This window comes from Amblyomma americanum, chromosome 7, assembly GCF_052857255.1.
Source record: "Amblyomma americanum isolate KBUSLIRL-KWMA chromosome 7, ASM5285725v1, whole genome shotgun sequence".
NCBI lineage: Eukaryota > Metazoa > Arthropoda > Arachnida > Ixodida > Ixodidae > Amblyomma > Amblyomma americanum.
Genome location: NC_135503.1, coordinates 137,384,012 through 137,399,136, shown reverse-complemented (window position 1 = coordinate 137,399,136; position 15,125 = coordinate 137,384,012). Strand labels below are relative to the sequence as shown.

The window sequence follows — 15,125 nt, the reverse complement described above, 5'->3', positions numbered from 1 at the left end:
CCTCACATGGCCGAAATCGCAATCGCTAATCGTGCGGTATACACCGCAAGCAGTGAGCGGCGGTGCGCGGCCCTCACATGGCCGAAATCACGATCGCTAATCGTGTGGCATGCAACTTGAGTAGCGGCCGCACGGCCGTGAATAAATCTCGTCAGCCGTAAAGAGATCTGCGTGCATGCGTTTTTTGATTCTACATATGAATTTTGTTCGTTTGGATGATACAGAATTTCCTATGACATGAATTTTTTTCGCGACCCCGTGAGATTCATATCACAGAGATTGTACTGTAGTTTGTTTAAAATTCTGCACCGAAATACGAAAGGCGCAGCCAACTAGATTATTAATCTGTCTGCATATCATGATCTATCTGGCAAAAGGCTCGTAGAACCTCTCCATGACACTGTAAGTGAACAAAAAATTGTGGAACACTTCCTTGTAAGGAAACTCTTCTGCAAGGTAGACCTTTTTGTGCGAGGCTGTGGGGAAGCTACTTTGTCGGGATTGGAGGGCATTTTTGTGCCCAACGGTGCATGGCACACAATTCCAGTACGGCCATATTTTTTTGGTGCTTACCTAAACAGGTGTTCCCTTTCCCTATGGATTTACCTGTAGATGTTTCTAACAGTGCAGCTTCGCTCTACTTGCAAAATAGAACTTTGACTGCCCAGTGCTGTGACATCTCTACTGCCAAGCGAAATTCTGTATTGGCTTCGCGACATTTCGCATTGTGTGCATCGCACGTTGGTGACTGCAGATTTTATTCCCATGAAGGTATAGTGTGTCGCCCATGCCTGGGCAACCTGTGTGGTGGTGCCAAGTGTGAGTGTTTCTGCCCTGTGTGTGCAGGCCCAACGGGAGACCGTCCTGACTTTCAGCTTTGACCGGGTATTCCCGGGTGTGGCCAGCCAGGCTGAAGTGTATACAGAAGTCTCCCAGCTGGTGCAGAGTGCACTGGATGGCTATCATGTGTGCATCTTTGCTTACGGCCAGACGGGCGCTGGCAAGACCCACACCATGGAGGGGGACGAGGATGACGAGCTGAGGGGCATCATCCCACGCGCCCTCCACCAGGTGTTTGAGGCGTCCCTGAAGCAGCCCCAGTGGACGGTCAGTACTCACGAGAAATGCGGAGAGAACGTGGACGCACTTTTGCTCTTGTGCTACTGTTCTTCAAGGGTTCCCTGAAAAGGGTGTTTGAGGTTGGCTATAGAACGCTTCCATTATGTAGAGTATAGGCCACCATGTGTTCATGCCACATACAAGACCAGAAAAACACGCCGATCATTTACAATATATTTTTAAAAATTTCCGCTTCTACGCCTTGGGGCAACCAGCGGTGCCGTGCTTTCGCCCTAGCCCGCACGTCACGCATCATGCAACGCTCATTACTTCAGCAACAGGGCAGTACCACTGGTTCCCTGTTCAAAATCTTCCTGACATCGTGCAGCTGCCATGGCCACGGCCGGAAGCGGCAGAGGAGCACCAACATGTCAGTGTGCAAAGGTGATGAGAGGAGAAAAAAAGGCCCGAAAACGCGGAAATTCAGATTTCAACTACAGATAATTCTGCTTCCACAAAACACTAAAAAAAAATCTTTCTGGGGGAGTTTTGTGAAGTGGCGTCATTTAAAGGGGTCATGACGCCATTTTTTAGACTCCAGCTCTTTATTGCATGTTGTTTGCTATTGGTCTGGGAACAACTGGACAAAATGAGATCATTTGGTGCAGGGAGTAATTTGTAGTTGAAATTTTAAAAGTTGTTCTCAACCATGTGGAAGTCGGGCAACACTGGTACACTCGTGGTTCGTGACGACGTAGACTGACAGTCAGGTGCTTGCTCGTGACTGAACAACTGAACTGCGGGTAATGAGCGTAGGAGATTGAGTAGTTCTTTGTTCAGGCTTCGGGTGCGGTGGGGTGAAGGAGGGGAAATTGGACGAGGACAAAGGCAACAAAGACCTGTGTCCTTCCCTTTTCTGTACAGCTTCACATGTTTCATGAACAGACTTAAAAAGGTGTGTGCACTCATCTCTGTAGCAGACGGCACTGCCAGTCTACGATGTTACTCGGGCTGCTTCAAAAAGGCCGTCGCTGCCAGGGGGAGGGGCTTAGAGCCGATTGCTCGAATTATAATTTCTGGCTCAAATGAGCGCGTAGAGCCCTGTTTCTTTTTTAAATACGCATAATAATGTTGTAGCTAGCAGCTTGAACGTAAAAGCACGCTTTGTTGGTAGAACATGTCATGACGCCTTTAATATCCTAGGCACACCGCAGCGCTATTGAGAGCCCCTTCAAGCCTGCCAATGAATGCGACCTTCCCTTACAGTACACCATGGTAGCCAGCTTTGTGGAGGTGTACAATGAGACCCTGCGTGACCTCCTGGTGCCGCCGTCCCAAGCAGACAAGGCCCCGCCGTTGCAGCTCAAGATGACCAGCAAAGACGGGCCCGTCACCGTGGCCAGCCTGACTGAGGTGCCGGTCCAGTCGGCCCAGCAGGTAGGCAGCCACCCTCTGTGGTCTTTATCCTTCTGACTGCAGCATAGCGTGTGGTGCAGTCTGGCTTGCGAGTATGTTAATGGGTACCTCAACAGTGCGTAGGGAAAGCTTCATTAACTGCTCTGGTGGCAGCGATGTTTCACACTGCATCTCACCATTTGCGTGTGCAGCCGCCGCGGTGGCAGAGTGGTTACGGCGCTCGGCTGCTGGCCCGAAAGACGCGGGTTCGATCCCAGCCGTGGCAGTCGAATTTCGATGGAGGGGAAATTCTAGAGGCCCGTATGCTGTGCAATGTCAGTGCACGTTAAAGAACCCCAGGTGGTCGAAATTTCCGGAGCCCTTCACTACGGCGTCTCACATAGTCTGAGTTGCTTTGGGACGTTAAACCCCCATAAACCATTTGCGTGTGCATACTCATCATTTATGTATAGTGTACTCTGCAATGATTGTGGGGCATTCGCTCACTTTTACCAGAGAGTTCATTTTCCCCGACTGCCATTGCCCATAGACATGGACTTTGTGCCCATCTCGCGCAGCGCATGTTAAGCAGCGAGGGGCATCCATGCTAGAACTGAATCAATTCATGGCATGATCCATGGACATCTCCTTTTATAAGGGTATGGTTGATGTTGGGCGAAGTGCAGCGCAGACATAACAGAAGCACGACTCTGGCATGCATCGAAAGCCCTTGCCTGCCCATAAACCGCTGCAGCCATCCAACGCTTGCATGCAACTTTTCGTGTGGTATGTCTAGTGCCCAGGCCAGTTCGATAGCTTTCATCTGTGCCGTGACTCTAGCCCATTGTGCTCAGATTGTGCAGTCTGGGCAATTTCATTCAAATTTATTTTTTGTTGCCAATTCTACTCTTTGCGTTATCTCTGTAGAAACGGCATGGCAAGCGTTGTCTTGAGCTTGGGGTGCATGCCAGTCTTCAGGCCATGAAGCACTCACTGTTTGCTGTTTTGAGAGATACTTTCTTCTTCTGCCAGTTGCGAATGCAGGGCTCTTCCTTGTCATATTTTCTTGCAGCTGCTCTGCTGATGACTTTTTTCAGAGCAGTAAATATGAACTTCAGCTTCTCTTTTGCTGTTAGTGCCTGCTGCTTAGGCTGGCCAACAGTGCAAAATGGTGTGTACACAAAATGTCACCCAACTTTGAAGGTGCAACAGTGTTCTTGCACAGCGTTGCTCTCAGTGTAGCCAGCATGGATTGTCAGATAAACACGTGGGCGTGAATTTGGCTATGCTTTTCTTTGGCCACTCATTTGCTTGACATGCGTTAATGATGATGGGGATGGCGAACTCTGTACAGGAGGCTGCGCATTGCCGTAAAGCCAGTTCCCCCCTCAAAACAAATCCTCTAATAACTCACGCCCCTCCGCCGTGTTTAGGCTTGTTTTATTTTTTCTTAAAATTTTTGTACACAATATACGTGAGAAAATGCGGTATCTCAGGTCTCGCCGGGTCTGAGAAATTGTTTGGGGACTTCACTGCATGCTTGTTGCGTTGTTTAGCTCTTTCATAGTAAAACAGTGTGCCAGCAGACTTAAACATTTCGTAATCTGAGGGCTTGCATAAAATTAATGTGTTCATAGCCATTGAGAGCCACGGCGGTGCAGCTGGTGCATGCACAAGCCAGAAAATGAGGTGTGACATGACACAGCACAGCGTCAGCTCATGCTATTATGCAGTTGACTACTGGCTGTGAACACTTTAAGCAAGAAATCTGAACAGTGAAGCTGCTGTTTTCTAACACTACGCTAAGACATGTGGCATGGATGGAAACGGAGCTTGCATAGGGACAATGGGGCAGACGAAGCTGCAGCACACTGTTTTTGCCAGTTTGTGAAGCACGTATGCTAAGCCACGGGGTACAAGAGAGAAAAAGATGGCTGAAGTGAAATCCTTGGAGCAAATTTGAGCACTTGCGTCTTGTACAGCACAAGTCACCTGCTGCATCTCGTGGCATTGTATTGTTCTCATGCCCTTGGTTGACAACAGCTCCTCCAGTGGGCCCATCGCAGTGTGGCTTGCAGTTGGTGAAAGGGGCACAAGGGCTGACGGTCTTGCATCACTTGGGTTGGGGAAGAAGGAATGTTGGTATTGAAGATGTTGCTTTTCGCGAGCTGTCTTGTCGCGTTTTGATTTTCCCAGCTTTATATGCTAGCTTTGCTTGCAAGACTATCAGAGTAGCATAGATTTTTGCACCTACATTCAGTAACCTCTCTGATCATTTATTAATCCACAAAAGTTCCACAGAGGCACATTTAACCTGCTTCTCTTCATGGCTGCATTTTGTGAAGGAAAACTGTTTGAGGGTTCTGTTTCATTCAAACTGAAATTTTGTTATTCATACTTAATTCTGTAGCTCCAAAAGAATGCTGCACGGGGCATGCATTGAAATTTGTCATGCTTTGGAGCAGCAAGAACATGGCCTTGTTCAGGCTGTAGCGTTGCACAAGCATCTCGCGTTAGCATCCTCACAAATAATAAAAACCAAGCGGGTCTGTCATGCCGTGTTGGTACCGCGAAACCTTGTTCATTTGGTCTTAACGCTTCTGAATGATCAAACCGTTGAATCATTGAATGTGTCGCAAAAACTACCAAAAACAGTTTGTGTGAAAGTAAAATTATATAGTTAAAAACTGGGCAACGGTTATATGCTTCCAAGACGAAAACTGTGAAAATGGAGATTTTTCACAGTTGTGCCAAATGCTTTAATTTGTGCACGCTATTGGGAGTGCCGATAGCTGAGCTTCTTCATAATTTGGTAAGGGTTTCCACGGCTTCTTTCAGTGTGCAACACGGTAGCACTGGAGCATCCTTGCACGGGTCATGTTATGTGAGGCGGCTTCACGGCACTAACTGTGAACAGTAAGTGATGAGCGTGGAGTTCTGGCGCACTGGAAGAATGGAAATACCAGGCATATGAAATCAGGGGAAGCATGCAATGGCGCTGGAGTGGCAAGGCTCCTTCAGAAAACAGAGCAAAAAAACACAGCGTCAAGGCAGTCGGCATTTTAAACGGCGTGAGGCTCAACTGGCTGCCTGATATGTGCAGCTGATAACCAGTGTTGCCACGGGATGGCAGTGAACTGTGCAGCAGATTCTCTCTCTCGTCATATCGACACAGGCCTGCTGATCGTTGCCACACCTTCTGTTGCATGCACACAAGAGGGGCACGGCAGACAGTGTGCAATATATGCAGTTCAGGTTTTACAGGACGAATATATTTAAACAGTCGCATGTATAGCAGGTCACACCAAATTCAGCTCAAGGGTGTCTGAATAAATGAGCTGCTGACGCCATAGATAATGGGTGTCAAATTAAAGAGGTTTCAATGTACTCTCCCACCTGCTGCGCCTTTCCCCAGATCGGCCAGTTGCTGCGGTGTGCGCGGAAGAACCGGGCTGTGGCTGCCACCAAGTGCAACGAGCGGTCATCCCGGTCTCACTCAGTCTTCCGCCTGGACATCACGGGCCACAATGCACACACAGGGCTCGGCTGTCGAGGTCTGTGCATGAGGCACTACACGCTCTCCCAAAACACAAGTTCTAATAGGCATTCTATTTGCTTTGCCATGTTCCAACAGGATTTGTTGTTGTGACAGACAGAATGGGGTTGAGGTCGAAAGGCCTGAAAATCTGGCAGCAAATGTGCGGCAGTCGCGGGAGGGTAGCACGCTGCTAGATTTTTCAGCCTCGCGACAATGTTCACAGGTGGCTGCACGCCCTTTGAAACTCCGGTGCCGCCATCTGCTGCGCTAGTTCGCATGCGCTGAATGCCGCGCACCTCTTTAGTTTTGAAAGTTAAGGGCTAAGGGGCTTTCTGATCAATATGGGCTTTAAGCTTTCTCATCAATACGGGCTTTAAAATAGGTGTTGGCCATTGCTTTCCCAACTGCTTCCCAGTCGCAGTGTGCTGCGTAGTCTGCTTCTTTTTCTCTAATTCTGCTGACTTTTTAGAGCATGGAAATGTCTCTTTCAGGAGGTGAGCATGTGAACAGTGCTGAGCCATTTAAAACAAGAAATGTTCTACCTATCCTGATTGCAAACGCTGTCTTGTTGGCTACTTAGTGCAGCCCTCAAAATCATGAAAATTCCAACTATTTTTACTTGCCATTCAAGTATACAGTAGAAGGCCATTATGCATATGATGCTCACCTTTGCAGAGTGCAGTGCGTGACATGTAGTGGTGCGTGTGGCTGTGCACAGGGCGTCTAAACCTGGTAGACCTGGCAGGCAGTGAGCGGCTGTCGGAGTCGCAGTCGGCGGGGGCACGCTTGCGGGAGGCCCAGAACATCAACCGCTCCCTGGCAAACTTGGGCAACGTCATTCTGGCACTCTCTAACCGGGTGGGTGCACGACTACCTTGAAAATATGTCATCGGTTCTTCAGCTGCAAGATTTCGCCAGTCCTTTCAGCCAGTATGCTTTAACCCTTTAACATTGTCGAGTGCTTGCTGCTAGCCATCGGCCCTGGTGTCGTGGGCCGTGTGGCCACCTTGTGGTCAGCGCAGGGGGATAGCTTTGTAGCAGAACATTGTCGCTTGCCCTTGATCTGATTTCACCTGTTAGTCAACCGCCATATTCGGACAGTGCAATTACACAATAGGTTCGCTTGTGTACCGTATTTACGTAATTGTAAGTCTACAACCCCTCCCACATCATTTATGGGGGTGGGGAATGGGCATGCCGGTAGGCACATTCCACAACAAAAATGTATTACTCGTTGGACTACTCATCCACATTGCACCATCATCCTCACTAGTGCTGCGGTCATCTTCACTGCTCCAGTCTCGCAACATGTCGTTCTAACATCGTCCAGCGAAATCCCATACATCTTCCTCCTACAAAACCCCACAGTTTGCAAACAACTGCACGACGACATCACGCGGCACAGCTGAAAATTTTGCCTCACTGCAGCCACTACACCTGCATCACCAGTTCTGAAATGTCAAACTTGCGGCCCAACACACAGTTAGCTTCTGTGGCGCCAAGAATGGCAGCCATCTTGAATATAGCAGTGAACGATGCGTTGATTACCTACTGGAACCAGAACACTAATGACTGATGAAGCAGGACAGCACAAACTGCTAAAACATGGCCAGCGGTCAAGCCAAATTCGTCAAATGAAGGAAAAGAGAAGCTGTGCGAGTGGCGTCTGCTCTTCCATCAGCCACAGACATTCCCCGGAAGAGCTGTCGCCCCGAGTGGTGGTGCCGCCGCTATTGCAACTGCAGCCCTTCCATCAACTATCAACTCTCACGTGAGCGCAGTGTGCACAGTTAAAAGTAAAAAAAAGATTTCATTGAAAATTTTGTTCCGAACAAGTACAGAGAGTAGCCAAATACTGCTGGGTAGAGCCGTAAGGCAAATATAAAATTGCAACCATGTTGTGAAGTCTCTGATGTCTCGTTTCTCTCCTTTATTGATGGTGCCATGCTTTAGTCTTAATTGTAAGTCGACCCCCGACTTTGGATTTTCAAATTTAAGAAAGAATAGGTGCACTTTCAATCGTGCAAATGTGGTAAGTGTATACGGTCCTTGTGTGATAATGGCAATGTGCCAGAGTACATCAGGTTTTTTCACTCTGTCATTGCTATCCTATATATGTGCACCCTAGCTGTGTCAACTTTTTCATTACTCTGCCTCTGAAGGACTGATAGTGGATGTGTCGTTGATTTTGCTTTTCTCACTGTGTTGTTCATGCAGGCTGACCATGTGCCATACCGGAACTCTAAGCTGACACACCTCCTGATGGACAGCCTGGGCGGCAACAGCAAAACATTAATGCTGCTCAACATCTCGCCGCGGGAGGAAAACATCGGGGAGACCATCAACTCGCTCCGGTTCGCCACTACGGTGAGCACACTGTTGACTGTGCTGCAACGGCAAAGAGTGCCCCTGGCAAAATCCTTGGCACATATTTGGCCATTTCAGCCCCAAGATTGCCACTTCGCTGTGCATAATTGTGCATTATGTTAAGATTTTGCCCATAATTGTTTAGCTGAATGACAATGTGCAGCTTTTGTTTTTGTTTTTTCATGACATTGCTCGTGTTTTCTGAATTGCTGCTCTCTTCAGCTCAGTGACAGCAGCCCTTTTACATTGTAAACAGTGGTCACGGCAACAGGAACTGTGACAGTCTTTGTGGCTTTATGCAGTCTTTATGCAGACAATTATTTTCTTGAATTCTCGTCTATGCAGCTTGTAGGGGTACTTTTTCCTTAGCATTGACTGCGCAGCACGATCATGTGCATTATGCAGTGTGCTTCCTTCCCACAGGCTCTTGGAACAGATTTTTTTTTCCTGAACTGTGATAGCCATATCTCGTCAGATATGTGCAGAGCACAGTGATGTTTCAGTTGTCTCATCTTTGTTCGCACATTTGGAGATATTTGGAGTAATCTTGTTACACTAGACCTTTACAGTTGGCAGTCAAAGGTGGCACAGGATGAGAGATTCTGGTTTCAAGTCGCTGCTGTTTTGGGAGAAAATGCTTGCATAAATAGCAAGAATGCAGTAACATCCAGAAAAACTAGCTCTTCTTTCTCAATATGTTTATTAGCTGTGAAAAATGGACCTCTTAAACCTTTTGCAGTTGCAAGCAATTGCTGCTTTATTTCACCCACGTTGTATGGTGCCAGTGGCACCAGTGCTGACACAGTGGTTTGGTGGTAAAAAATAGTCCGTGGGGATTATAACTAGTGGACACTGGGCACATGTGGTACTTCTCAGGGCAGTATTACTCTGCTAGTCATGTCAAGCAGTGTGCGGCATTGTTGACTTATCTTAGTCAGATTATGACGCATGGTACAGTAGAACCCCGCCTTCGTTTTTGCAGCTGCTACATTTTTATGAACCACTAGCGGCCAAGCTTCCCTAGAAACCCATGCAATATAGGCTGAGCCATTATGTCACAGTTGTGACAATGTTCTCTCCAAGCAATGTTGTACCAGCATATTAACAGCCTACGTTTAGCGCGTGTGAAATAGAGATGGCACACCGGCCAAAGTGGGACGTGTCAGCCACAGTGTTCGGCAGCTTTCGATGAATTGCACCCACAGACACCGCCAAGCACATTTTTGGACGTCATGAATCTTGTTGGGGCTGTTGGTGTAGTTTCATCGCCGGTGTGACACGAGTGCGAAGAACCGAAGGCTCAAAAACGAAACTATGCCATTGCATGCTCAGTGCAGGCAGTACTGTACATTGCTGTGCGAGGTACACCTGAACGAGTTGGCGCTGAAGCATTTTTGTCATCCACATTTGCCTTGTCGCCTGAGGCTTAAAAAACTCAGGGACTCTTAAGCTTTGCCTTCAAGAGTGGAACGTAATTGCCTACTTAGTTACCAAATTCCTAATTAGCATACTTATAGACATGTACTGATGCATACTTGAGTGTACTTGAGCAATTATGACAGCTCACGAAGTCACAGACCACAACACATTCACTGCGTCCACTTTTATTCAGCGTGAATCGACCAGCCTTTGTGGCCGATGGGTAGCGGACTCATCTCTCAGTTCAAAAAGGTTCTAGGTTCTATTGGAATTTTTTTTTTCAGCTCATTTTCATAAATTCATTGCTTCCGTCGGGATTTACACCAACTTTTGTGCGGCACGGGACCCTTAACGCTAGTGAGTGAGTTAAAGCAATTTCTAGGTTCCAGTAGACAAGAAGCGTAGGCTTAAAGCAGCTGCCGTGGAAACAGTGCAGAAGCTTGCACGCGTGCCCAGACTTCACCTACTTCATGCCCGAGCAGCTGCTCAGGCTGAGGGAGAGCCATCACAGGGCCTTGCAGATGCCTGAGAAGCAAGCTGCTCCTGCTAGAAGTAAAAGGAAAAGAACGAAACAGACAAATAGTACACAAAGATGTACATTTTTTACACGGTTTCTGGTTTCTGCGTTTCCAACTAGCAAGTTTTTTTTCTATAGTCTCATGAAAAATGTAACAGCGAGGTTGTGTATTTTATGTCTCATATATTTGTTGCTCTTCATATTGTATCTAGCCATTTTGACTTGCTGTGAAATTCCGAACAAGCGCTCCAACCCATGCAAGGGTCGCCCCTAACTTCACTGTTAATTTCACATTTCCGCGCTATTCCGGAAAGCGGCACCCCCCCCCCCCCCCCCTCCTCCTCTCCGCGCCCTTACCCTTATCATACACCTTGCCCAGGCTACAGTGAACTAGAATATTCCCAGGCAACACTGGCCTGCCTCATCCAGTCCAAGAATCCAATCCAACCCAATCCTGCTTTTCAAGCCATTCGCATGCCTGTTCGTCACGTGTCATTTGTCATCTCGTTTTGGCGTCGTCAAGTCGGCAGTGCATTCATACACAGTGGTGAACAAAATTGAGGTCGTACAATGGCATTGGGAAAACGGATGGGACGTTCGCCAGACCTCTCGAGACTTCAAGTTCGACCGGAAGCTGATACGGGAATGGGACAAGACTTTCCAGAAGTTGCTACAGCAAAACTTTGAAGAACGTTGAGTAATGGCACGTCGGTGTTAATGCGTAGATTATGCATTCTTCGAGTACTTCGAGCGGGAAAGAACGGCAGGACGTTTTAAATCCATGTGCACTGCGCTTTATCTTTTTTTCTGGGGGGAAAATGTCGCCGCCATCTTGAATATTGGCGCCAATCCGGGATAGCGCCCCCCTCCTACTTTGCCAGTAATTTCGACTTGCATGCGTGGGGGTGCTTGCTCGGAATTTTACGGGAAGCTTTAGTGTTGGGAAAGGTTGGCAGACCGGCACCCATGAAATGCAGCATGTTAGCACTGCAGGAATGCTGGGTCTCCCATGCAGCCCAACTTGGGGATGAAATTTGACATGCCTTCAGGACTCCTTCCTGTGGCCCAACGTGCCTGAATCCATAAATCATAACCAAAGAGATTGCTGGAAACTATTTTCAGTGCTGAACCTCACTCGGGTGGCTGCACAGTGGGGCTCAAAAAGGGAATTGGCAATGTTGCCTGTGCACTTGGTAGCTCCAACGTTTCATGCAGTGTTGAAGGTCCCACCTCACCTTTCTTTTTTTTTTTTTGCAGGTCAACCAGTGCCAGATTGGCACAGCACGCAAGAATCTTTGAGGGCTCGGCAAAATGAAATAAGGCATGGCTGCTGCAGTCATTTTATCCGTATTCATCTAAATTTATGTAACATTTTACTTTGGACAAGCGATGCAGTCATCGTGCTTGCCTAACTATGGGTGCTCTTGTAATGGACACTTTAGTGGGCAATGGACAGTCAAGATGTGACTGCGGTGCAAAGGCTGCTGGTGACTTGAGAGTTGCAAGAGCTGTTGGCACGTGAACATCTCAAGATACTGTACAGCAGAAAGACTCCCGTGACAATTGTTCTTGTGCACTGAGATGCATAATTGTGCTGCATTCATCTTGAAGTGTTTGTGCTGAGCTTACCGATCCCGTTGACGAACTGACAATTGTGCTGGTGTTCTGTGAACTGGTTGGAATTGTGTACATGTCCAATGTATGCGTCATGACATGTGCAGCAAAACGATGGCCATCTCTTGATTCCAGACACTTGCTTCATGGGCTGTTCAGGTCTGCAGTGAATAGCATGCAGGTTCACTTCTGCAACCAGGTTGCAACACTCCTTGTGCTTAGCAGTTGTCTTCAGTCTGTTTGCCAGGGATGATGCATGGTATCATATAAACCATTGTGCACCCTACTTGCCATGCTGTTTATTTTTTTATAATGTCTGAAAACTCTGATGGATTTCAGAATATAGCATCAGAGCAGTGCTTTTTTTTTTTTGGCCCATTGTTTTGCTCTATGCTTGCGAATTTAGGCACGCAAGTTGTCCAGACATTTTGACTTTGGGCCAATTTTTATGAATTTTAAACAAGTGAAATGTTTTACACTGTGTTTATTACTTTTAAGTATGACCTCTGGAGGTAACATTGACTTAATTGTTGATTGAGCATCGCAAGAAAGTTTCACTTTGTATTTCTTGTGAATTTATGCTTTATGCTTCAAAAACATGCATATCCCATTTTATTCTCTGGTACTGTCCTGTGCTACAGTTTGCTCACGTTGATACCATGGAGGCCTTGAAAACATGGGCAAATGCCATAATGTAATGAAGTTTAGCTTATATCATTCGAGAGAACTTTCTTCAGCCTAGGATGCGTTTGTCTGCAATAAAGGCCAAATTGATCAAAACAACCATGTGACCACACTATATCGCATAGTAACAGTGGGCGCATAGCGCCTCGTTTGATGCCTATACAGTCGGATCCCACCTGAACAAAATTCACGGGACTCACGAAAAATTTTGTTGTCGTGAAATCGGGCCACAAATTGACAGATTGGAGTGGATAGTTCATGAACAACGATTATGTTACAAAAATTTGTCAGTTTTGGTCTCTCGTGTCGAAATCTGCGTCGTGGTGATTTTTCTGGCACTCCAAAAATCTCGAAATCGCATAATAAACGCACCCGCTACATTTGCTAGCAAAACTAATATTTTTTTCCGAATGAGTTTTTAAAAGTGCCCTTGCTTTCGTCATTCGAGAACCCGTACTTGGACCGTGCTACCTGGAGGCATTTCAGCGTGGACTACGCGCGTTTGCCCACGTTACTGCATGTTGAGTAGCGGTCACATGCACATCGAAATGATCCTTTAGACAACGTGCCAGAAATGCAGTTGCAGATTCTTCGAAGACGTTTTGCGACGCCCGGTACGAACATACCGGGGGAGTGACGTTCTGTTGAGACATTCGCCAAGAACCGACACTCGCAGTGGCTCTATTCGGTCAGTGCCAGAGTGCACCAGACAAAAAAAAAAAAACTATCACGATGCTCGCCTGCGGCAAAAAAGCGAGACTAGGGTAGCCTGGCTGGCATCGGGTGGAAATGCAAACTGTCTTCGGCAGTCCTGTTTGGTGAAATCTAACGAGATACAGGCACGTGTGGACGCGCAAAGAAAAAAAGAATTGACCGCTTACTCGGAAAACTTCGTTGAAGCGGAACCTTGCATCGAAAATTGTTCGATGTGGTCGAAAATAATTGCATTGCCTTGTTTGGTATGCTGACGGGAATCTGAAATACTTCATTGTGGCGGGAATTTCGCTTTCGCGGCGTTCGTTGTAGCAGTATTTGACTGTATTTATGCTCCGTTGTATATGTGCCAGTACAGTGGCCATCGAATTGGAGCCCCCCCCAGTGACCACCATTTGCATAAAATTTGAGGGCCAGCCATTTGACTCAGAAAGTTCGAAGTGGGTCATATCACTTGGCATGTTCCTGAGGATAAAATTACTAATTGAGATGTAGCCCAAAATATGTGGTATTCACAACCACTGCTTTTCCACCCCAAACCGTTCATTTGTTTGCATTTGGTCTTCTTCACGTTTCCTGAGCACAGCGATGTAAACACTGGAAGCTTTCGTAACTAATACCCCTGTCACACGGCCACGCTAAAGGCACTTTGAACTAATGCTCCTTTACGCTCCCAAAGGAGCACTACTTCAAGGGAGTTTGTCCGTGCTACACGGTCGCGAAACGACCTTCGCAAGAAGTTTTTAGCGCCCTCATCGGCGAAAAGCGTTATTAAAATTGCAAATCTCACTGCACATGTAAATACAGAAATGTCACATTTTTTTGGTAAATTAATTTTATAACCGTATTATGTTAAAGCGACAAACAACATGGCGGCATATTTACCGTGGCTACCGTGACGCTCGTATATCTGGAACGAGAGTATGGCGTGGTGAGACTGCCACAAAACAAATGATCTTATATTTTAAAACACCACTAATCTTATGAAGTGAATTTATAAAATGAAAATTGAACGTTTCTTTTCTCAATTTATTTACGCTGTTAACTCGCTGGGAGAGAGAGTACTCCCTTGAAGCCTCAAAGGACGAACTCGAGCTGCCTTGTTTCGAAGCTCTTTTGAGCTAGGCGTCCTTTTTCGCGTCCGTGTGGCAGCGCGCTTTCGTCCTTAGAGTAATAGAGCATTAGTTCAAAGTACCTTTACAGTGTCCGTGTGACAGGGGTATAAGTCTGCACACTGAGGCAGTGTTGGCGGAGAATTTTTTTCTCAGCATTACTGTAGTCTACCATTATCCCTCCTCGTGAAATAAGTTTTCTGGGACTTTACCATTGCAGAACTTCTGCTCCGGCTTTCCTTACTGGCCTTAAACTTCATTCTGCTGCCGTGGCAGTGGTGCATTTCAGGGCTTGGCATGGTAAATAACTGTGTGAGGGGGATGAATTTCAAAGCATGACTGAAGTTCATGCTGTATATTTGAACCTTTTCTCATTATTTTTCCGTAGTCGGATACAACTCATTTTCAGTGGAGCTCTGCACACATTCAGGACCACCAAACAGAATTCCTGCAATAGTCGGTGCACGCCGTTCTGCAACATAGGGCTGACGCAGCGATATACATGCACTCCATGCCCAGTGGCTGGGTTCCAAGGAAATGCAGTAACTCGAAGCACTTCGCAGTGACTCGAGGCATGGTGGGCACATGCTGCCACCTGGATTCCAGTTGGAAAGAGTCGGCCAGCGCGTTTCTAACGCCCAGTTCAGCCTGGACCCCTGGAAGACCTTCCGCGAGTGCTAAGACGGTTGCGTAGCAAATTCTTAGG

The 15,125-nt window shown here is 47.1% G+C and overlaps 1 protein-coding gene across 1 annotated transcript in view; it reads left to right on the top strand.

Moving 5' to 3' along the window:
* LOC144096604 (kinesin-like protein KIFC1) overlaps positions 1 to 12,607 on the top strand; it is a 51,049-nt gene extending 38,442 nt beyond the window's left edge. The window contains exons 10-15 of the mRNA XM_077629411.1: positions 847 to 1,107; positions 2,326 to 2,496; positions 5,870 to 6,008; positions 6,711 to 6,850; positions 8,210 to 8,359; positions 11,553 to 12,607. Of these exons, the coding sequence (XP_077485537.1) occupies positions 847 to 1,107; positions 2,326 to 2,496; positions 5,870 to 6,008; positions 6,711 to 6,850; positions 8,210 to 8,359; positions 11,553 to 11,594 (903 nt within the window). The 3' untranslated portion in view covers positions 11,595 to 12,607. The remainder of the gene's footprint in view (positions 1 to 846; positions 1,108 to 2,325; positions 2,497 to 5,869; positions 6,009 to 6,710; positions 6,851 to 8,209; positions 8,360 to 11,552) is intronic.
* Positions 12,608 to 15,125: the final 2,518 nt, after the last annotated feature.